General features: G+C 39.2%; 1 protein-coding gene across 7 annotated transcripts in view; it reads right to left on the bottom strand.

Moving 5' to 3' along the window:
* The window catches only part of Ctnnd2 (catenin delta 2), an 858,282-nt gene that overhangs the window by 156,815 nt on the left and 677,417 nt on the right, over positions 1-24,050 (bottom strand). For all 7 annotated transcript variants that reach the window (XM_074077729.1, XM_074077725.1, XM_074077730.1 and 4 more), the window contains one exon: positions 22,073-22,256. In XM_074077729.1, the coding sequence (XP_073933830.1) occupies positions 22,073-22,256 (184 nt within the window). The remainder of the gene's footprint in view (positions 1-22,072; positions 22,257-24,050) is intronic.

Genomic DNA, 24,050 nt, shown 5'->3' with positions numbered 1-24,050 from the left:
TCATGATGGACTTCCCCCCTGCAATGTTGATATCCTCTCAATGTGATAATATTAGGATGTGGGGCTTTGAGGAGGTGATAAGGGTAGGACCTTCATGAATGGAAGGTCCTTATAAAAGAGACCCCAGAGAGATAACTAGCTCTCTTTCTTCCTTGTGAAGACACAGGAGAGGTCAATTGTCTGTATCAGGAAGAGAACTCTTACTAGAACCCATCCATGATGGTCCTCTGATCTCAGATTTCCTGCCTACAGCACTGTAAGAAATAATTTCTGTTGTTTTTAAGCCATTTAATTGATATGACATTGTTATGGCAGCTCAAACTCACTAAGAAAGTCTTCTTAGATTTCTTCCCTGGGGGTGGGGGGAAAGCTTCTGAAATTTGTGGCAAAAAATTGTGAATAAAACCAGTTCTTGGATCACAATGGCTTAAACCCTTTGCTCAAATTGGAAGAAAATAATGAAAAATTTAAAATAATTTCCTCTCATCTCTTAGAAACTTACACATCTCTGCGAATAGCTATCTCATGAACTTAAAAGTTCTGAAAGCACATGTGGTGGTTTTATTTGGGCCAAAGAACATTGTGAAGGGTAGACAACCTGATCAGCAATAATTTGAAGAGCGGTATTGTGGAGTTCTGGCTGGAACTACAGTTTTTGGCCAAGATTTGTTAGAACTGTGGAGAATATCTGTAGTCCAGCTTTGTTTGAGAATAAAAGTCTTTAGTATGCAGATGGTGGGAGATGGCAAAAAGGAAGAGAAAATGCGATTACATCTCTTCTTCCTGTAAGAGAAAAATACACAGAAAACCCAGTAAAATTAAGGTGACTTGGATATTTGTTCCTGAGAGGATATGTCTTTAATCTTAATTATTGAAGTATATTTTAAAATTTCTGGATGCCTTACTAAAAGAAAACATGGGTCAGCTTTTATGAAGAAAAGTACCGATGAAATCTTTCCAGTTCATAAACTGGTCTGCATTGCTACTTTGAATAATGTGGCCAATGACAGCAGCTCAGAGTCTTTGAATTTTAAAATCAAGGCTGCTATATATACAGTTTGTTTGCATTTTTTATTCTTCATAGTGGTGGGGAGGATTCTAAAGATATCCCTCCAGGATCCTACTCCCTGACTGAGTCAAATATGAACCTAGGTGCTGCTGCAGAGGGGCTTTGCAGATGGTATTAAGGTTTCTAATGAACTGACCTTAGAGTAGAGACATGACCTCAGACTATCCTGCTAGACTCAATGTAATCGCATGAACACTTAAAGGCAGACAAGGAAGGCAGAAGAGTCAGACTGAGAGTTGTGGCTGAAAACGGAGCAGAGGAGATGGGGAATGATGAAGAAGGAGGACCACCACTGTGGCTGCAGAAAAGGGCAAAGAAAGGAGCCATGTTTAGGGAATACAGCGGCCTCTAGAGCCTGAGAACAAGTCCAGCAAGGAAATGCGGCCCCAGTCTACAACAGCATGGAAATGAATTCAGCCAACAATCTGAAATGAGCCTGGAAGTCAGATCTTTCCCAAGTTTCCCACTAAGAGCCAGATGGCTGACACTTTGTTTCGGATGTGAGAGACTCCAAGCAGATAAAGCAACCAAACCCCTTGGACTTTTGGTGTACAAAACTCTGAGGTAATAAAATTGTATTTTCCTAAGTTTGCAACAATTTTTTTTGTTGGTACTGGGGTTTAAACTCAGTCTCATGCTTGCTTGGCACTCTATCACTTGAGCCACTCTGCAGCCCACTTATTTATTACTGAAGCAATGAAAATCTACCACATTCACATAAGACAAAAGATCCACCATAGTATTTTCATAAATGTTAATTTTAACATTTCTGCTAAAGTATTTCACAAATATTAGGTAAACTTTCTGTTTCTTCATATGGGGGCATTTTAGGTGTTCTGAATAACAAGATGCAGTCATTCAGACTTTTAGATGCAGTTTATTGCGGGAGTAAGGCTCTCACCAACTCTAGGAAACACCTAAGAGTGGCTTTTCTTGGTTTACTGCCACCAGATGGCTTATGAGTGTAGGATAATGACACTGCTGGCTGTTCAATTTCTTTACTGCTTTGGTTGTGAAGGGAGTAATGCTTTAAGAATCCAAGGATTAGAAATCTGCATAGAAAGGTCAAACTGCAAAGACACAGAGCACAATTAAAAACAGGTCACAAGATGGCCACAAAGATGTGATTTCCACTGTGTGTCCTTACTGACCTAACTGCCACACTCAGAGGACTTTAAGTCTATGTAGTACTGTGTCACTCTTGGTTTTGAGGAAGTGTTCAGATTTTGCTTAAAAACTGCTTTTAATCAGCTCAGTGGCCACCCTAAGAATAACCAGAAAACAAAAGGGACTTTTGCCTTCTGCTGTCAGCCCAGGTCATCTGTCATTCAGATTTCACTGTTCTTTGTAAAGAAATGGCTATGATTCTTAGGATGCTCCACAAAGTATGTAAAGTGACTTATAAGAAAAAATATCAAGGCATCAATGCCCTATAGAAATAATCTGAAAAATGGAAAGTAGAAACTCAAGAATTTTCTAAAGCTCATCTTAATATAATTACTCTTATGGCTAATTCTATTTTATGTTCTAAAATAGAAAGGATTTAAAAATCTGTTGATTAGAAAGAAAAAAACAGCTACAAAAAGACTGAGTTTAAAATGTGTGAAGGGGAGAAACTTTACATACCACACAAATGGACTAGTTATACTTGTAATCCAACTGTTACCAACTTGCTCTGTTTGAGCCGAGGATCTTTATTTCATGGTTTCGAAGAATGAAAGTTACAGATAAGCGTGAGCAAGGCTGGGAAGTTTATTGAGAGAGAAAGAGCAGAGAGCAGAGCTCCCACAGCTGAGGGGTCCCACAATTGGGTGGCAGTGGCTGGTTTCTGTCTAGTGCTGTATATTGCTGCAAGGGAAGAAATTGCAGACCAAGACACTTACCCTGATTGCTTTCTAGGGCTAAGTAGTCATCTCCATGCTTTGTGTATGTATTTCTTGCCCTATCAGGTCTCTGATCACGCATCAGACAAGGGCTAGGATTTGCTGAAGACTTTCTACCACGTTCCTCTAGATGAGGAAGTGAGCCAGGTGTCATGTAGTCTCTGTGCCTGTTACTTTCCCACAAAGACCTGGGGAGTCTCCATGCTTGTTTCCTCACAGATACCTTGGAACTCAAACATCTAGTGAGTCTTGATTTATTATCAGCGGCTGTGTTTGAACTCTCTGTGCTTCCTCTACCTCCTAACCGGTTTCACAATGATTTGATTTAATCTGGTAATTTGCTAAAATTCTCCAAGAAACACACTGTGCTATTTTAATTGTAATCACAACTACTCACCATGGAATGTTTTTACAGAATGTAAAAAAAATTAAATATATAATATTAGGCCATTCCAAGGTCAAAGAAATTTGGAGTTGCTACAGTCTTAGAGCAATGGTTCCCCACCTTTTTACCACATGGACATATCTCAAGGACAATGTGCCAATGGCTGACAATTCCTATCAGCCCTAACCACACTCCTTATTAGGTGAGATACGGTGGGCTGTGGTATACACGCAGTGATAAGCAGGCTGTGCACAACCTCATCATGGGGAGGGGAGGGGTGAAGACACCAACTTAGTATTGATCAATGCAAAGGTATGAATGTTTATGTCCCCGCTTCCCACCAAATTCATATGTTGGAATCTATTCCCCAAGGTCATCTCCTAAGAGTTGAGGCCCTTGGGAAGTGATTAGGTAGAGCCCTCATTAGTGGGCTCAATGTCCTCATGAAAGAGGCCTGGGGGAGCTTCTTTTCCCCTTCTACCATGTGAGGATGCAGCAAAAAAGTGCCATCTCTGAAGTCGGGTGAGACCTCACCAGACAATGACTCTGAGGGCACCTTGATTTTAGACTTTCCAGTATCTAGAACTGAACAATAAATAAATATTGTTTATAAATTACTCATTTTAAGATATTTTGTTATAGCAGCCTGAGCAAAGACAGTCTTTTTTTGTTTAGTTCTGAATTTCCTTCACCATGGAGACCCTGAGTCAAACTGCTGATGAGTAGAAAAGGAATATAAGAGTAAAAACAGGCTTTCATAAAGTATATTTCAGGCTGCAGTGATCAAGAGATTAAAAAAAAAACCAAAACAAGGGAAATAATGAAATACAAGTGAAATGGGATAAAGAATGGTGGTGTTAACCATTGCCTGACTTGAGGGTTTCCTGAATGGTTGTATTGTCATGCATCAACTGCTTAACTCACAGAGTAGCCTTGCTGCTGTTCACCCTTGACCCCTCTCTTTCCCACACATCCTTATCCAATTAGTCAGCATACCAAGCCAGCTTCAACTTCAAAGCATGTCTGGAATCCTTTTTCAAGGCCAATGCCTGATCCATGCCACCACCATCTCCTGTCTCTTATACAGTCTCTGCTTCTTCCCTACATTCCCAGCTCCCAGGGAAGCTCCATGGAGTGCCTGCAGCGATTCTGTGAAAATGTACATTGGAACATTAAGTCCTCTCTCGGACCTTCCATTTCACTCACAGTCAAACTCAAAGTCCTTCCCATGGCACAGGATAGGAAGGCTTTCTCTGTTCTCTTCCCACATTAATTTCATTTGTTCTATGCTCATTCAAGTTCCTTTCCCCATTCCCACTACACTTACTGCTTCCTTCTCACAGATCCCTAGAAACAGAGTGTGCCATTCTTGTCAACCATGTGACCAGCATCTAGCAGGGTACCTGGTATAAAGTAGGTATTTGTTAAACATTTGAATGAAAATGACTTCTCTTTGTATCTCTATTCAAATCCCAGAAATCATACACTTATTCCAGATTTGTCTGGAGGGGATGGATGACAGAGAATCTATGTGAGGAATGAATCCATTCATTTGTCTATCAGTTTTATTGGTGAATTGTTGCTCTAAAGGCAGGAACTTTATTAACTTTGGTGTACAAAATGCACAAATCTTATTTTTTTATACCACCTTAGTTATCTAGTAGTCTAAAGTAAGTTATGATTTGGCAAAGACTATAAATAGTATATAGTCTCAAAAACATTCAGAATTGTTTTGCTTTTCCTTGCTTATGTCTTTCCATGTTTGAGAACAGTGTTAATCATAAACTTAATAGGCTAATACTCTAAGCCCTTTACTATTTCAATGTTAACTGTACATGAACACTTCTGAAGTTAATTGGGAGGAAGATGAGTAAGCAGCAGGCCTGTGATACATCTCCTGACTTTGATAAAGGAGGAAGAATGCCTTTGGAAAAGAGAGCAGGTGACAGACCTCTTTGCAAACCAAACAATGCTATTTGCTAGCAAGTAAATCATCATTTATGGGATGCATTTTTTTCCTCCATAATGTTCCCAGTGTCTAAGATTGTTTATGGAAAATATCACCAAAGTAGGCATCTACCTAGACAGAAAATGAAAGCTATTTGATGACTAAAACTACTTTCCATCTATTGCTACCATAATCAAATTGCCAAAAACTTTGCAGCTTACAACAGCACAAGTCTATCTTCTGATGGTTTTCTCTTCTTATAGGTAGCAAGTCCATATGGGTCTCCAGTGATGATGCCCAGGAATCATCAGGTATGATCCATTCCTTGCCTGTTCATCTTAGTGGCAGCATTCACTTTGTGATTATACAACTAAGATCCCAGTTTCCTTAGCTGAGGCCCCTTCCCAGTGCCTACAAGTTGTCTGAATTCCTTGGCTTGTGGAATGGCACCTTCAAGGCCAGCAGTGGCACATGGAATGTTTTGTCCTTGAAATATGACTCCAGCAGGAGAAGTTCTCTGCTTTCAAGGGTTCATTCAATTAGACTGGACTCATGCAGATAGTATGTAATAATCTCCCCATCTCAAGACCCTTAACCTTAATCACATCTGCAAAAATCACTTCTCCAGGTAAGGTAACATATTCACAGGTTGCTGGAATTGGGTTACAGTGTCTTTTGTGGTGACAGGAATACACAGTTTTTCAAGGTCACATTGTAAATTGGGGTAACACATGCCCTGACACAGCAGAGACTTAACTGCTGACCAGCAGTGCAGTGACAGTCTTTCCTTCCTTCGCCTGTGCCAGTTGCTACCTGAATCCTGGATTTTAATAATGAAGCTTGATACTGTAAGAACTATGTTCTTTGGTCTTTGTGAGTCTGACCCAACCTTCTAAAGCTTTATTCCAGTGATTGTTTTTGCAAACAACATACAGAAGTTGTTTTCTAACATTATGTGTGCTAAACAGTTAAAACTCAAATTTGCTCATATGTCTAAGAGTGACTGTCCACAACCAAGTATTGAAGGGGCATCTCCATCTATGTTTGCTAAGCCTTCTGGTTTCCCAGAGTCATGCCAATCTCACATACGAAAAAAGGGAAGGAGAAGAACTTCTTCATCAAAGAACTTCTTCATTATGAACTTCTTCATAAAAAGTATTTATGCCAGTGGGATATGCACTAGAAAGAAGGATCTGGAAATACAGTCTTTGCCAAAAGCTCACGGAATGTATGGGATAACCCACTTTCATATAGTACTGGAGAGAAAGTTTACATAGATTTAAATTGATGCATCCTGAATTTTCTAAAAAGAAAAGAAAACCTGTGTGTGCGGGCGCGCGCGCACACACACACACACACACACACACTTTCTGGAAATATACACTGAGAACAGTGTATATTCTCTAGGTTGGGAGACAAGGGAAGGAAGAAAGGCATATTTGGTTCCTTTTGTATTGCTTGATTGTCTTTAAACCACACATATGTAAGGGTGTTATTTCTTCATTTTGTAAAGTCTTAGTGGATACAATAATAGAAAAGGTCAGAGTAATTAGTGATAATTACATGTTGATGTGATTGACTTCACCTCTTTCCTAAGGGCTCAGAGTTCCCTTTCAAGGGTTCTTGGTGAAAAGCTAAAAGTAGAAATTAGATGCTTCAGTCTTTGGGATGCAACTTCAGGAAAAATATTCTTTAGGGATGCTTAATTATTCTAAAGAGTAGTTGTAGATTGAATAAAGATTGCCTTTGAAATGGTTGTGTTTGAATGTGCAGGAAGGCAAGCTGTAGGAAGAATGAACAACCATGCAACCTTACAAAGTGAAGAGAAATTCAAATTAGGGGTAAGAGAATTCAAATAGGTGCCCTAGGCCAGCCGTGTCTGTGGGCAGCCATCAGTGGTCCACATTGTCCTTTATGGCCAGCTTTGGTCTGTGAATGAACATGAGGGGCTGCTTGTGATTGACTTCTCTGCCTGTCAAATAGATAATGAGGCAAAATGAAAAAGGAGAAAGAAGGACTAAATGCTGCCAGTACTAATGTACTCTGGCTACAGAAAGGAAATAACATTGAAAGTCAGCAATAGAACATTTTCTTACGGACTGCTCTTTCTTTAGGTCTATTCCATTGGGAAATTAGAAACAGACCAGACAACATTCTTATCTCAAGCATGTTACAAGAATTTCAAGAAAAAAGTCTGGAGTTGAATGTGATGGGCATTATTGAAGAGCCAGGAAGAAATAGCTAGTGAAACACATCAGGAACTCTTCCATATCCTACCTTGCCAGGTCATGACCTCATGTGATAAAATGTTTATGAATATTGTTATTTACTTGTAAAGAATGGGAAGTATTTATACCCCATAAGACAGCCTGGGGTAGTGAAAAACTTTTGTATCAAATTTCAACTCTTGTTATCTGCCTGGTCTGGAACCTCTCTGACCCTCAGTTTCTAGATCTGTAAACTGGGCTGATGTTTTAGGAGGATTAGAGAAGGCAATCATAATGGACAAACCTACAGTTTCCTCTCCCACCCTTTCCTCCCCTATACTTCTGCTTACTTGGGCATACACATTATCACATTTATTATTACGCAGGCTCAATTATTTGTTGAGGGTGCTATAAGGAAACCCTTTTCTTCTGTCAAGTTCAGGGTCAATTTTTTTAAACAATGAGACAATGAAAGCAGATGGAAATGTAATAATCTGTTTACTGCTAAGGTTACTAAAGCACCCTCTTAGCATTAATTGTCCCAAATAGCATACACATTGTAAACTGTGATAAGATACATATAAAATTACCATTTTATCTATTTATAAATGTGTAGTCTAATTCATCTTTGTCTCTTTGGAACCAAGAAGAGTCCTAGGCACATACTAGAAATTCAATATATGTTTGTGTGGAGTAGGAGATGTCATTCATTTATTTAAGTTGCTGATTTAGAATTTGGCCAAGAAGAAGACATGAGATGGTTATGGCCATTCAAACTATTTTTGGGAGGGGTGCTTGCTGCAGTGACACGTGTTGACAGGCTGACTCCAAGGTGATGACATCATGAGAAAAGCATTTTGTCCAGATTCAGGAAACCTACGTTGTAATCTTGGTTTGTAGCTTTCTACCATGAGCTCTAGGACAAATTGCTAAACCTATCAGTTTCTTCTTATTAAAAACTGGAGGAAAACATAACATATCATTTATAAAGCTGTCCAGAGGATTAAGTGATGAAAAGAGGTATTGAAGCATTTGGGATTTGTCCAGGAAACACATTAGCAGTACTATTTATTGATTTTAATCTGTTCTGGTGAAAAAAAAAGAAAGTATAACAGCTTCCTTCAAATGAGGTAGATGAGGAATCCAGGATCATGAGAACCAAGAGCAAATATAAGAAAACTGAGAAAACAAAGTGTACTAAACCAGCTGTGCAGATTGTCTGAGAGAAAGGGCTTTTGCTGTTTGATAGAACTCATGGATGTGGTGGTTTTACTTAGAAAATATCACAAACATCCACACTGGAAAATAACAGGGATGTGACTCTTACCAAGAAATGAATCTCTTATGAAACTGGCCGTCATGAAGCACAGCTGTCTCTGTGACTGAGGAAATTTATGAGCAACCAGGAGAGGAGCAAGCTTCCTTGCTTTTCTGATGCTGAGCACAAGATAGTTAGTGGTAACTGGCACAGCAGTAAGGGAAGGGCTACTCAGTGATTCAGTCATTCACTCTCTCATCCAGTTAGGAGCTATTCAGCAGGTGTCTACAAGGTGCATATGTTGTTTAGGGAAAGGGAATCAATGATGATAAGAGTCGGTCCTTGGGTTTTTGAGAATGTGGCTGGTGGAGTAATTGGGCAAGGGCATTATTCCAAATTGTGAGAAAGACTGGTTCAAAGCTCAGGAAGCTTTGAAAAGGCATCATAGAAGCCTCAATGGAGGGAATGTCAAGGAGGGCCTCTCTGAATGGGAGACACTGAAGCTGAGCTATAATGGTAGAGAGGTGAGAACAAGTCCTTTGCATGCTGGGAGTCACGTGTGAAGGTCCTGTGGAGGAACAGACCTCAGTGTACAGAGCAGGGCAATGGGGCCACTACTGCAAGCACAGTGAAGGAGAGGATGCAGAGGTCCTCCTTCCATGAGGCTGCAGAATCAAAGAGTTGGGTCAACTTTGCCCACATAGCTGGACAAAGTCCTTCCTTCTACAGGCTCAAGGAGAGTGATATAAAGACAAAGGGTCACAATAAGCCTTTAATTGGACAAACAATCTTCTCTGGAATGAAGGAACAAATGAAAAGGAAGATAATGTGTGAAAAACAGGTGTCTGAACCGAAAAACACAATGGAGACAGATACACCTAAAATGGTACATGAGGGCTGAAAACATTTTGGCTGTTCCTCAAAAAAGCTGTGTAAAATTACAGGTGATGTAGCAATCTTGCTCCTACAAATATAACCCAAAGAAGTAAAAACAAATACCTCTATATGCATGTTAATGGCAGCATTATTCACAGTAGTCAAAGAATGGACACAGTCCAATGTCCATCAATGAATGAACAAATACACAAAATACAGTGCATCATACAACAGAATATCATTCATCCATAAAAGGAGCAAAGTCCTGAACATGCAACAACATAGATGAACCTTGAACACATTGTACTAGTGAGAGCAGCCAGGTGAAGGCCATGTAGTGTATGGTTCCATGGATATGAAGTATGCAGAATAGGTGAATTCACAGAGATACAGCACAGGTTTGTAATTGCTAGGGCCTGGGAGAGAGAAAAGGGATGTGTTTGCTTAAATAAGTAAGTTTAAGGTAACAAATGTCTTCTTGAATTAGAGGTTATTTATACTACATTTTGAATGTAGCAAATTCCACTGAGTTGTTCACTTTAAAATGGTTAGCTTTTATATTATACAAATTTGACCTGAATTTTTCTTTTAAGAAAGAAAAGTGAAGTTGAAGGAAATGCCTAGGAAGTGGGGGTTCATATAGAACCAAAATACAAGATGCCCATTGGGTAGAGGTCAGATTCACTCTCTGGTCAGGTTAATCTGATCTCTATGGTTCACTGTGCTCTGTGGCTGTTGGCTTCTCCTGAATTAAAGTCTTCATAGCTCAGTAAGTTTCTAAAGAAAGAGGAAGAAGCCTGAGAGGTGAAAAGTAAGGAAACCCCTTTCTCCAACAGCATCTTTGGCACTGCCATTCTGAGCAGTTGTCCTTTTGGGGCCTCCCCAAGGTCTCCATCTGAGCCTACAGAGTACCCTGTCTGGCTCTTGAGAGGAAACAAGAGGATAATCTATCTCAATGATCTCGCCTCAAATAGGAATAAGCCCTGGAAATCCTAATAAACTCCTCATCAGTTCCTCTGTAAGCCTATTACTGTAGGTCTGGCAGAGAACATTTGGCTCCATCTGATTTGGGAAGCGTTGTCCTGTTAATCTATTTCACTGCTTAAAAGTGACAGGGGTCAAGGACAAATAACATTTAATCATGTTGGCTAGCCAAGAGGACAGTGCTGCCTGCAGAGGAGAAATAAGTGAAGTTCCTTTCTGTTCCAGAAAGAAGCTTATCAGCACAGCTTTCATACACGCTAGGGAGAAAGACTGCCCTTCATGATATGCCGAGGACTGGGGCCAGCCTCCTCCAAAGGTATGAGCTCTCACTCACTGCATAAGGCCACATGCCATACCTCCTGGCAGGCCTTAAAAGGCCACAATGCTTTTTCTTACTTGAAATAATTATCTTTTGCAGTAAGCTCCATTTGTACCAACCACCTGATCCAAACTTGTGAAAACAGAGCTATAAGAACATTAAGCAGCAATCCTGGTGACAAGATTTTCATTTGGCAAGACCCTTGTTTGTTTATATCAATTAATCTGCAATTAACAATTACATTGTTGGTCCAAAATAAGGTCAGACAACATGCAACCCAGGGAAGAACAGTGGTCTGAACATCAAAGTCCAACTAGGACCATTATGGAGAAATATGGTGGAAGATTCGTCAGCTGGCCTCTTCCTGGGTATTGCCATTCTCACATAAAATCTTTGCGCTAACACAGCTACTCTCTGGTAATAAGTTATCTTAAGAGGAACGTAATTAGTTGTAGGAATTCATTAGCTCCATCAGTGAATCTATAGCACAACATCTTCCTTGCCGGTTCACAGCTTATTAATGGGGAATAGTGGAGTATTAGAACTTTTATGGGACAATAATGAAGGATGTGGGCTTAATCTGAAGTCCTGGTGTGTCTGTCCTTTTACTTAACAGACTGAACTACTGAAAAATGAATTAATGGCAGAAAAGCACAGTGTCTGGACAACCCCGTGTTGAGGGCTGTCAACTCGTTTGCACACATTATTACTAAATGTTGCTTCTTTGCTTGAATATTTCAGAGACAAGAACATGCACACTGAGCATGAAACCTGAATAGGGCTGTCCTCCCCTTGGCTCTTCTCTGCTTTAGGAAAACTTTTTAATTGGTACTTCCAGAAGCTTCTGCCAGTCAGAAGAACTTTCTGATAAGAGTTAAGGAATAATGATTTTTACTTTCGGAAGTTTCCCAGTTCTGTTTCCAGAACGAGCAATTTTTGAGGTGATGATGATTCCATCACAGAAATGCAATCAAGATCTCTGTGATGCTATACAGGGATCCAAGAGCTGACTTCCTCTATTCACCCTATGTGTACCTCTGACTCCTCTGAACCCACCCCCATGACATCATCAGGAATCCATGTTGAGAGACCCCCACACCTCACTCCTCCATACCACAGCTCCAAAGTACAGTGGACAGGAAACTATATTCCTATCAGCATTTGCCTGCAGCTACCTGTTGAATACCCTAAAGCAACTCATGTGGCCTTCTACACATGTCCACAACCTGACATGGGGAAATCATTAGCCTAGGAAAGGGGGCCCACAAGATCAGAATGGTACCTGGAAACTTTCTCCTTTTTTATTCCAAATGTTCTTGGTCAACTAAGGAAAAATGTAAATTTATTTCAAACATTCTTCATTAATTAAGGGTACAGTAGAATCCAGGAAAAGTGTGTGTGCGTGTGTGGGGGTACAGAATCAAGAAACAAGACATGTATGCAATGCAGATTCGAGCATCAAATTTTTCACTCTGAATTCATAGGATGGTGGCTAGGAGATGTAATCTCTGAATTGGTGCATTTTGAATGCTTTTTGGGACTCTTACTGGTTCTGTTTCTTGTCCTCCAAGAGGAACCATACCAACAAGTTGAATATCTCATTTAGTGTAAATGAAGGGGGCACTCTGCTCTTCTGTAAGCTATACTCAACTCATTGGTTATTTTGTCCCAACTCTGGTAAATTCTGGCTTTATTTTAAAACAATGTTACTTTGCAAAGGGAAAGGAGAGGTAGCATATATATATATATATATATATATATATATATGTTAAAATACTGCAAAGGCTTAACATGTAAAGAATAATGAAAATGTTTGGTGAGTTTTCTTTTTCAATTTATGGTTAATAGACTTGTTTCTTTGCTTCTTCTCCAGAGAAGCTAATCTTTATGCAATGCAATATAATTTGGGAGGCAACAGGAAGAAAAACTATATTTTTAATATCAAGAAATAATGAAGGATTTTAAGAATGGACCATCTTTTTATTTATCAAAGAACTAACATCCTGTAACCCAATGTTTTATAGGAATAGATATTAAACATCATAGTAGGGGAATTAACAATTGGGAATTAATGAAACTTCTTCATTGAATCTTTTTTTAAAAAGGTAGTAATTTGTTCATATTAATGTGAAGATCAAAATATTTGTATTCATAAAGGAGAAATGGTGACTCACATTGAAAATATAAAATTTAATATTTGTCCTTTTAAGGAAAGCTAATATTTACAACAATATTATCAAATATGTAATTTAAAACAAGCCTTAGTTATAGCCTGCAAATTTTCATAATCAAGTAGATCAAATTTTGTGGAAATAAGTGATAGAAATAATATGGAACAGCATGATAGGGTAATTCATATTAATAATTTATATTTAAGGTGAACTCATCACACTCTCATTTTTCTAGCCAAGGGAAACAACATACACCTTCACAAGGAACAGTCTTCATTACTATTCATGAAATGCAAATGGCAGGAAGAACTTTGCACAATTATAGTTAGTTCTTTTGGGGGGCAGAAAGGTCTTCTGAAAGATTTGAAAAATAAGGCCTTTTCAAACTTTTCTTAATAGAAAAGATATGGAAATGCAAAATCTTTTTTGTGTATAAAGAAAGAATGTCAGTAAGATGGAATTGATCAACCATGGAAATATTTTTTTAAAGAATACTGGCTTTTGAGGCATTAATCTGGGAAAACACACCCCACTTGTCCACTCCAGGGTGGCAGGATGTGGACATAGATGACCAAGCTGCTTCCCTTAATGATATCATGCAGGGCTTTCAGCTGTGAACTCCGTGGACTGTGTATTTGTTCTTCAGCATGGCCATAACACCTACCACAGGGCCTACCACATGGTAGAGGTCCCAAAGAATATTCACTGACAGAACAAAACTTTTAGTTGCTATAACTCATTCCTCTTGTTTGGATTTCACCAAGCAACTTCCTGATTATAATGTGATATTGTGTGAGGTTAGTCCATAGGGAATGAATATGCTTGGTAAAGGTTAGGCTTATGTCACCCATGAAATTGCACTATTCAGATTACTGATTGTAAGAGTGTCATTGACTGATGGGCCCTGGCTGCTATGCCCTGAAATCCATCACTAGCTCTGCCTTCATGTAAAGGTTTCATTTCCCATGTATGCTCCCAGCCAGTGACTGAGCTCAGCAGCAGTGAGATCATTCCTAGGAGATACAGACTCTTTTAAAGGATGGCTGGGTTCAAGAACTCTCCAATGGTCTTGCTGAGTTCTGAAAGAGTTTAAGACATCATACCTCGTACTTGCTTTTCCTCTCTCCTTTCCTCCCTCTCTTCCCCCCACCTCTTAAGGTAAGAAAAGGGAGGTGTCAGCCTGCATGTGGAACATTTTCAGAAGCTATTTTTATGATCACTTCTACTTAGAAGTAGAGACTACAAGCTAACATTAGCCCTTTTTAAGGTTATAGAATAAGCATGATTTTTATTTATATTATATAATGAGTCGAGAATGCTTCATTCTGGTCAACATGACCTTGGTATAATTTTTAATTTATAAAAAATTATTTCACACAGTGAGAACAAACAGTGAAACTATTATGGTGTTGCTATAGGCTGACTTGTACCTCCCTAAAATTCATTCATTAAAGTCCTAACCTGGAGATTCTCAGAATGTGAGTATATTTGAAGGCAGGGTCTTAAAAGAGATAATCAAGTTATAATGAAATATTTAGTAATGGCCTTAATCCAATCTGACTAGTATCCTTATAATAAAAGACAATTTGGGCGCAGATGCCCAGAAAGAAGACCATGTGAAGACGCAGAGGGAAGACAGAAATGTACAAACTAAGGAGAGGAGCCTCAGAGAAACAAACCCTACCGCCACATTGATCTCAGGTTTTCAGCTCCACAGTTGTGAGGATGTAAATCTCTGTTATTTAAACCTTGCAGTCCATGGTACTTTGTTATGGCAGATGAGCAAGTCTCAAGCATTCCCTACTGACTGGGCTGGGAGAAGTGGGCTAGAAGTACTGGGGTGTATCACGGCAGGATTGAGCGTTCTCACCAATGGGACTGCTGAGATGGATAGCAACTGGTAAGATTCCTATTCTTAACCCCAATGAACTCTGTTCCCTCTCATCTTAGCAGACCTTCACTGTTGAGGCACGAATCAAGAACGTCATGTCATACCCATTATCAGACACATTGGCCAGCAGTGGAGAGCTGCATAGCAAGGAGCTTTCTCTGATTTAGGCCCAGGTGTAGGAAGCAGGGAGAGAGAGGGACAGGTAACAAGTATCAACTCTGTCCACTCTCCACAGACAAAGTCTGTTTCCTACCCAAGAACCCAGGCAATGAGTGCTCCATGCACACGACACATGCACTCTGCCTGTGGGGACTGGGGTAAGGCAGTCCAGAGCTTACCAGACAACACTTTAGAAATACTCCTTAAAAAAGATTCTTTGAATAGATGAATAATACTGGCATGACCTTAACATAAAAATGGTAATATTTCCTCTTCTTACTTGTGGCTAATGCAAGAATAAACCAGATAAAATAAATGTCCTTGGAGTTTTCCAGCCAGAATGTGATTATCACTACCATTACTGTGTGATGAGTTTCCTCAAGGTCACTCTAGAATTAGTGTTACTCTGGGACCAAGTGCTCATCCATTATATGGATTAAAATGACTAATTGAGGGTCTAAGTTTAATTATTCTCATAAGCACAGGCTCAGTGCAGCTCCTTTGATGGGTTTAATAACATTCTTGTGTACACAAAGATAAATGGAAAAAATTAGGGTTGTATATTGTTGTCCTTCAGGACAAGATGCTGAAGTGGGAATAGAATAATAAAAATAAATAAATGACTTGGCGGCACCAGAAAATGAGCTGTGCAAGTTAGCAAAGCCAGCCTTATGCACATGCTTCAGCTAGAGATAAATTCCTGAGGACCCATGACTAAAGGTAATGGAGTCAGACAGTAATGTAGATCAGAGTTATCTTACTGAGCTAGTTGTTAGATTAGAAGGCAAAAAGAGGCTTTACCTAAAGTTCATTCTGAAAGGATGTTAATGTCTGCAACAGGGATCTTTAGGATATTGATTTGTGATATTTTAAATGGGAAACACTGCCACGTTTCACAGTATACCCAGAAAACATTCATTCTGCACATGGCTGCTGGAGTCGACTTCTGGAAATGGTACATTCCCTGTGTGGGAACCTAGAATGACTACTGGCTGTCCCTAGTGTTAGATAAATCCAAGCCATATTTAGAAGCTGGTTCAAAGTCAGGAGGAAGGTGAAGGCTAGGTGAAGGTTAGCTCATGAGTGAGAGCACAGAATGCAGAAATCAGATCCACACTTGGGGAGACCCTTATTTAATGGCTGTCCAGTCAAGAAATTGGACTCAAGCTTTCTTTGAAGGGCTAGTCACACTGGGCATTCATAGCTCAATCCTTCACAGGTAATGTTTTGTTTTCTACCTGAGCTATGGCTTGTGCACAGACAAAAACAGGTCCCTATCTAGTTGTTTGTCCCAGTGTGTGGGTACCTTGTGGAAGTAGGCAGCCTCTCTTGAGTTACCTACTCACTTTTCGCCCTGTACTATGTCCTCAGATGGCTACCTGGTTTTGCAGTTCTCTCTCTGTTACTTACTAGGGTAAATGAATTTGTTTTCTTGGGCTGCAAAAACAAACTCACAAAATCTGTGGCTTAAAACAACAGAGATATATTCTCTCACAGTTCAGGAGGCTAGAAGTCTGAAGTGAAGGTGTCAGCAGGAATGTGATCTCTCCGAAGGCTCGAAGAAAGAACCCCTTCCCCCTTTCCTAGCTTATGGTGGCTCCAGGCATTCCCCAGCATTCCTTGGCTTACATCTGTATCACTCCCATCTCTGACTGTCTTTATGTGGCCTATTTCCTGTATACTGCTTTGTATTCTCCTTATAAGGACACCACTCATAGGATTCATGAACCACCTGAATCCAGTATGACCTGTTCTTAAACTAATTATATGTCTAAAGACTCTATTTCCAAATAAGGCTACATTTCAGAATTGTGGGTAGGTATGATTTTTTGAGGGACATTTATGCAACCCACCACACTGACCTCAGATAACATGAGCTGGTCCACAAAGCAGAGCCATCTGACTTCACTAGTCAGTCATTAGGCTGTGATCTGGTAATACATGTTTTCAGCAGAAGGTGATGACTATACTGGCCAAAGGTTAAGAGACACATTTGATGACAGTATGCAGCAGAACAATTACAAGTACAAAACTGGATCTATTTTTAAGGTCTCAACAGCCAGACTTAGGCTACATGAAGTCATTTCCCTGGACAAATCCTAAATCATAAAGTGAAGAAGAAGACTAATATAACAATTCACTCATATTTATATCCAAATTTCTAATAATTCTCCACATTTATTTGGGCATATTTGTCATATTTTAAAATGACTTCTTTAAAAATAAAGCTTGAATATGACAGCATTGGAGCAAAGGATTCAGCTAGAAAAGAGGAAGAAATGAGAAATAATGGGTGTGCTTGGGGTGGGGAAAGGTGCAGGATACTAGGAGGCAGAGCATAGAGATGAAGTCCTTTTCTGTCCAGGTCCTGACCGCTCACTGCTCTAATGTGTGCCATCCCATTCCACAATCTAGCCATCATCATTCTTATCAATTCACTCCCTCAACAAAATTTCAGAGATTTTTTTTCCCCCATTTCTATCCTCTTTCCTCAGTGACAGATAGATAGTTCAGGGACAAATAGATAGATCTGATTGAGAAAAATTCTATTTCCTACCCAAAAATGAATTTTAAATGGAAAAGGACTAAGGGCATTAATATTTCATTTTATATTTCATATGTGCTTAACTTTTTTGCTGTGTCAATGTGCTGTGACTCTTTCTATGAAGGCAGAGGCAAGTGGCTTTTCTCTCTAGAATGCTCCCTTTGAGCATGGCTTTCTTGTGTTAGGGTGGAAAGGGGACCACCACTGATGTGGTACAACATCCACTGCTGAAGGAAAGCTCAAGAAGACAGAGAGAGTCTATGAAGATGGCGAAGTTGTCTAAAGGTAGGATGGTTTTGGTTGTTCAGATTTTGGCTTCCTAAGGCAGAGGCTATTTTACTCAAATTCCTCTGCTGAGCTTTAGGACATTTAAGAGCAGCACAATTTGCATTCATAAAATTGTTTTCCTTTCTGAAAAATAAAAACTCTTTTAGAATAGTAATTGCTTAAATTCTAAACCTCGGCTTCTCAACCTGACATGACATAAATAGTCAGAATTCTGCTAAGAACTAAAATCAAGAGTAAAGATTTCCAATAATGACCTGACAAGTTTACTCTTACCTACTCTATGTTCCTTCTACTGGACTGATAAGCTACATAGTTTAGAAAATACCATCATAGGAAGAGTTTTATTTTGTTTTTTTTAAATATAACTAAAGTTATAGTTACAGAAACAAGCCCCAAATATCAATTCAGCTTAAAGTCATCAATCAAAGTATAGAAGACTCTGAATACTGGAAAAAACCCCATCAATATTATTGTCTAGGATATTTCTTAAAATACATTTTTATCTTTAAAGAAAAGGAACCCATAGCTCAAAGTGAAGATTTAAGGTGGGGGCAAGTGACTTTGTCCAGGTGTATACCCAATTCACATCTTAGTCTGCTCTATACCTAATTCACATCTTAGTCTGTTTTCTGTTGATATACACAATATCTTGACTCTTGGTACTTGATAAAGAAAAGAGGATGATTTAGGTCATAGTTTTAGATGCTGAAAGTCCAAGATTGGGCAGCCCCATCTGTTTGGACTCTGGTAAGAACCTCTTGGTAGATATCTTCACAATGATGAGAGTCTATAGCAGAGATTACAAGGCAAGAGAAGAAGCTAGAAAGATTCAGGGGCCAGGATTACTCTTTGTAGAACAATCCATCTTAAGAGAAGCAATAAGGGCCCCTTTATTAGTACATTAATCCCTTTTGGAGGTGATGCCCTATGAATCAATCACCTGCCACTAAGTCCCACCTCTTAAAAGTCCCATTATCTCTTCTGTATCACCATGGTGAGGACAAAGCTTCAAGTACATGAGTGCTTGGGGAACAAATTACATTCAAATCATAGCAAGGCCTTAGGAGAGAATGGAAAGGGAGGAATGGTTGAGGGGAAGAAAACAACTGGTATTTAAAGGCAAAAAGGATGTTGGCCAAGCAGATGCCAGTCAGTAAATGTCAAGAAGCAAATTGGAGGAATCAACATGGAAGACAGTATTTATTGACTGGCTGTTTGGTTGTTGCACATTGTTTTGGGCACATACCTGATAACAATCTGGTAGCATGTAACTTTATATTCCTGTCTGTGTGAAGAATGAAAATGGTCTACATCAAGAATCAGGACGTAGTTCAAAAGTCACGATGTGGCTTCATGACTTACCAGACATGAGTTATTGACCTTATAACAAATAAGAGAATAAACAAGGTGTAGTATTCACTGGTGTTCATGAAGTATCGGTTGCAGAACCCTCTGCAGGTTCCAAAACCTGCAGATTCTCAAGTCCCTTATATAAAGTGACACAGCATTTGTGTATAACCTACATGTATCCTCTTGTATACTTTAAATCATTATTACATGCCAGGTTCAATGTCAATGTTATAGAGTTAGTTTCTGCGGGAATAATGACAAGAAAAAGAGTTTGTACATATTCAGTACAGATGAAACTTCTTTTCAAATATTTTCTACCTACAGTTGGTTGAATCCATGGAAGAGGACTTGTGGATTTAGAGAGCTGCTTGTTTTTCAGGTCCTTGGAAGATAGGGATTTTATGAATATCAATCACTTAAATTTTATTTATGAATCTAGTCTTTGTGGATAATGTTCCTCAAAATTTCCTGGAATTCTCCAAGGACTGTGCCACTGTGCCTGCTCACTCCTGACCATGAATTTTCCCATGGCATCTACTGGTGACATCCTTTACATGCTTAGTCCATTTGATCCTTGAAGCCTTTCTTGACCACACTGGCTGAGTTAGTGACTCACTTTCCAGTTTTCCCAATGTACTACCTAATCATGGTATCAAGGTGACCCTTGAGTATTATGACCGGGCTAATTATGTAGGTGCCACTATTTCTACTACCTTATGAGCATCTGAAGAGCAGGAATTGTGGAGTAGACAGTTGTCACTCAGTGAATGCTCATGGATTAAAGTGTTGAAAAGCAGAGCAGCATAGGAAGTAATTTCTTTAATGTGGATAATGATCTAAGAGTTGCTGGAAATTCCAAAAATGCAAATAAACTCAAATATTAAAACCTCAAATCTTCAATCATGATAGACATGTGTGACTGGGGATGCTGCCCACACTGTTTTTCAGTAACATGGAGAAAAATTTAATATCTTTGAAACTTTACCCCTACTGAGTTTGATAAATTCATTTTAGCCCTTTCCATGGCTGTGTTCTTCCTCTTTCAGCCCATCTTGCTTATCCATGTAGAATGATTCATAAACCCATTCAAATGAGAGAGGAGAAGAGAAATCGTCTTTCTTTCTGTAGGAGGGGAGAAGTTTAATTGATTAAAAAGTTCAAGTTTGATGATATATTGTTGGGTTTCACTTTGTTGCTCACATCATAAACTCAGAAATGTAGAACTCACTCATCTTGATTGTATCTTAGCTAAGGAAACCAGGTTTGGATTTGGCTATAACAAATTCTGCCTAAACTAGATGTCTTTTTGTTTTTCTTCCTAGATGTGGTCACTTCTAGTCAGTAGAAGAAGAAGCAAGGTTGAGCCTCTCTGTGTCACATTCCAGACCTTAAACACAGCCAGTGGACTTACAAAGGGACCCACGACATACACTGGTTTAGCTTCTTTATCAACTTATCATCAATGATGCAGAATACATGCTCATCAAGCCAGGTCCTACAACCTTAAGTCAGACATCAGGAAGACATAATTATGTTACTCTGCTATTCAGAGTGAATTTCATATGACAGAGCTAAGCAGGTCTTTACTAACTATGCCCTACAACTGATTCCAAGACACATGGATCCACAGACTTTGTTAGGAACAATGACAGACTTTGCAAGTAGAGGATGCTAGGAAGAGAGGAACTACTTGTTGCCTTTGTTAAGAGGCAAGTAACACAGAGAGAAAAACCAGGCATAGAAGGTCAGAAGTATCTATAGCTTTAGCTTTGAGAGTTACATTTCTTCTGGTGAAGTTTCTGAAGGATAACGGAATTTAAGAAACCATAAAATGGATGCCACAATGGGATATTTTGGAGAACAGTAAATTTGGCTTGTGATAGAGACTATCTAGAGAAATCATTTCAAAAGTTCATTATTTTGTGGGCATTTTTATCCAGGACATTTTAGTTTTGAAATACAGATTATGTGGCTAGGCATTTTTAATCACCTGCTTTTGCCCCTTACCCATTATTAATGTTATCCAGGAGAGAGTTCCAATTTTGGTACAAAACAAAATGCCCATGGTAACACAAGTCCTAGAGTTTAGAAGAACTGTATCTTAATTATTACTTTCTTTCATCAGAGTAAAAATTAAACAAGTCATAAAGATGATTTTAAGAAATCTCACCAGATTTCTGGGAGATGATTTTTGCATAAAGCAGTGGGAAGGAATTACCACACATTTTCAACTTTTACTATTTAGAAAACATTTAACACTACAATAGGCCCTATTAAGGAGCTATTCCTAAGAAAGTATTGATTCTCACAGTCACATGGAGAATTAAGGAAAAAGACAATTAAAAAAGCTACTGATGGTAATTGAGTACATTCCTGCATGTATGTTATACACTGCTCAAATGACTAGCCTGCCTGCCTACTTTACATAGGTGGTATCATGTCAAATTACTATGAACCAGTGTTTTCAATTAAAGAAAGTGGCTTATTTTTGATTGTAATAAAATGTTTATTTCTTGCACTGGACCTAATAATGTTAAGTAAGTCAAACACAGGTGTAGGTATAGAGTAGTGTAAGACACCTATAACTTTTCCTTCTTATATCCCAGGTCAACATTTTTCTTTGCAGAGCAGTGTGATTTTTAGGATAGGAGTAATTAAAGTTACTGGGAGGAAGTGGAGGAAACCAGGGAGGACACCAGGGGAAGGCAGCAGGAGGAGGCCCTCAGGCCATGGACTCACCTTAGGCACCCAGTGGCATTGCGCAGCACCTGTGATGAATGCAGCTGTATTTTCCGATCATCCTGAAGAGGTGAATTTTCCCAGCCAGAGTGTGGGATAATCACTGCGTTGGTCAACACTGCCAGGGCATCCTGGATGATTGGCATTTTGAGAGCATCACACGATGAGAGGTTCCAAAGGACTCCTGCAAGACACACAAGGAGAGCTGTTGAGTACCACTACTCTTTCTTATCTTGAACAGTTTTCTTTATTGGAATTAACATCACTGGCAGGAAGGAGTAAGGCAGTTGAGGGCATGTGTCCTAGAGCCTACCCTTAACTTTAGGACATCTGAAAAAAAGCCATTAACAGCATGCTGTGAAAACCTGAGGAGTGCAGAGGGATTATGACCTCATCATCTCTATTTATCATGGAGAGTAAGTAATGCTGGGAGATCTGATTGAACTGAAGTTATCTACCAAGCTTCCATTCACTAATACAGTGGACACAAACTCTAGCTAAGACCAAAGAGATGTGGAAGTTATTCAAAATGGGCTAGTAGGTCTTTATTTTACCTAAGACCTCTGTCTCCATGTGTGGAATTCACATAGATTCCACAGATAAGCAGGCAGTCCACAGACAAGTAGGCGGTGAGAGAACTTTATGAGAGTCCAGCATCACATCGATGACAGAGGCTCATGAAGCCATTCAGGCACATTGTCATTAGTGGCAGCTTTGAAAGCTTTTGCTCTGAAAGCAATGCTCATGGAGGGCGTATAGAATGTTCTTCTTCTTTTTTTTTTTTTTAGTCTTTTGCAATGTTTATTTATTTATTTTTTTATTTATTTTTTTTCATTTTTCTTTTATTATTCATATGTGCATACAAGGCTTGGTTCATTTCTCCCCCTTGCCCCCACCCCCTCCCTTACCACCCACTCCGCCCCCTCCCGCTCCCCCCCCCTCAATACCCAGCAGAAACTATTTTGTCCTTATCTCTAATTTTGTTGTAGAGAGAGTATAAGCAATAATAGGAAGGAACAAGGGGTTTTGCTGGTTGAGATAAGGATAGCTATACAGGGCGTTGACTCACATTGATTTCCTGTGCGTGGGTGTTACCTTCTAGGTTAATTCTTTTTGATCTAACCTTTTCTCTAGTTCCTGGTCCCCTTCTCCTATTGGCCTCAGTTGCTTTAAGGTATCTGCTTTAGTTTCTCTGCATTAAGGGCAACAAATGCTAGCTAGTTTTTCAGGTGTCTTACCTATCCTCACCCCTCCCTTGTGTGCTCTCGCTTTTATCATGTGCTCATAGTCCAATCCCCTTGTTGTGTTTGCCCTTGATCTAATGTCCACATATGAGGGAGAACATATGATTTTTGGTCTTTTGAGCCAGGCTAACCTCACTCAGAATGATGTTCTCCAATTCCATCCCCTTCTTTAAATGATCACAAAGGGAGCAGCAACAAAGTGAAAGGCATGCCTGGAGGGGACCAAGCGTAATGGTAATTAATGTAGATGGAGCAAAGGTAAAAACTTTGGACGCATGGAATGTTTTAGGTTTTTAAATCATGCATTTTAAAAAATGAAACAGATTCTAGAAAGGGTCACAGATATTGCATCCGTGTTATATGATCATTTAAAATGTTTTTAGAGTCAATTGTTGTATATTTTGGTTCAGAAAAGTATACACAAAAGAAAAGGAAGCAGAGAAGGCTATTCTGTTTCCCAAATAGAAAGCCTGCATTATCCCTCCACCTAAACAGACACCATCACTGCAGACAGGGGGAATAAAGTACTGTAGTTGTCCTTAGGAAAGTGACTTCTAGCTGATTTGTCTAACAAGATTTCAATCTATTTTAACCAGACAGAATTTGTTTCATCTATTGTGTTATAAATAGAATGAATAGGACCACTTTCTGAATTTTTTAAAATTAATTTCTTGCATTGCTCATGCTGAACTAAACAAGGGTGTTAATAATACAAATCTGATTGTTAATAGTTA

Source organism: Castor canadensis, chromosome 6 (genome assembly GCF_047511655.1).
Source record: "Castor canadensis chromosome 6, mCasCan1.hap1v2, whole genome shotgun sequence".
In the NCBI taxonomy this organism is placed as follows: Eukaryota; Metazoa; Chordata; class Mammalia; order Rodentia; family Castoridae; genus Castor; species Castor canadensis.
Note: the sequence above shows the minus strand (reverse complement) of the source record. Positions and strands in the feature narration are given on the sequence as shown.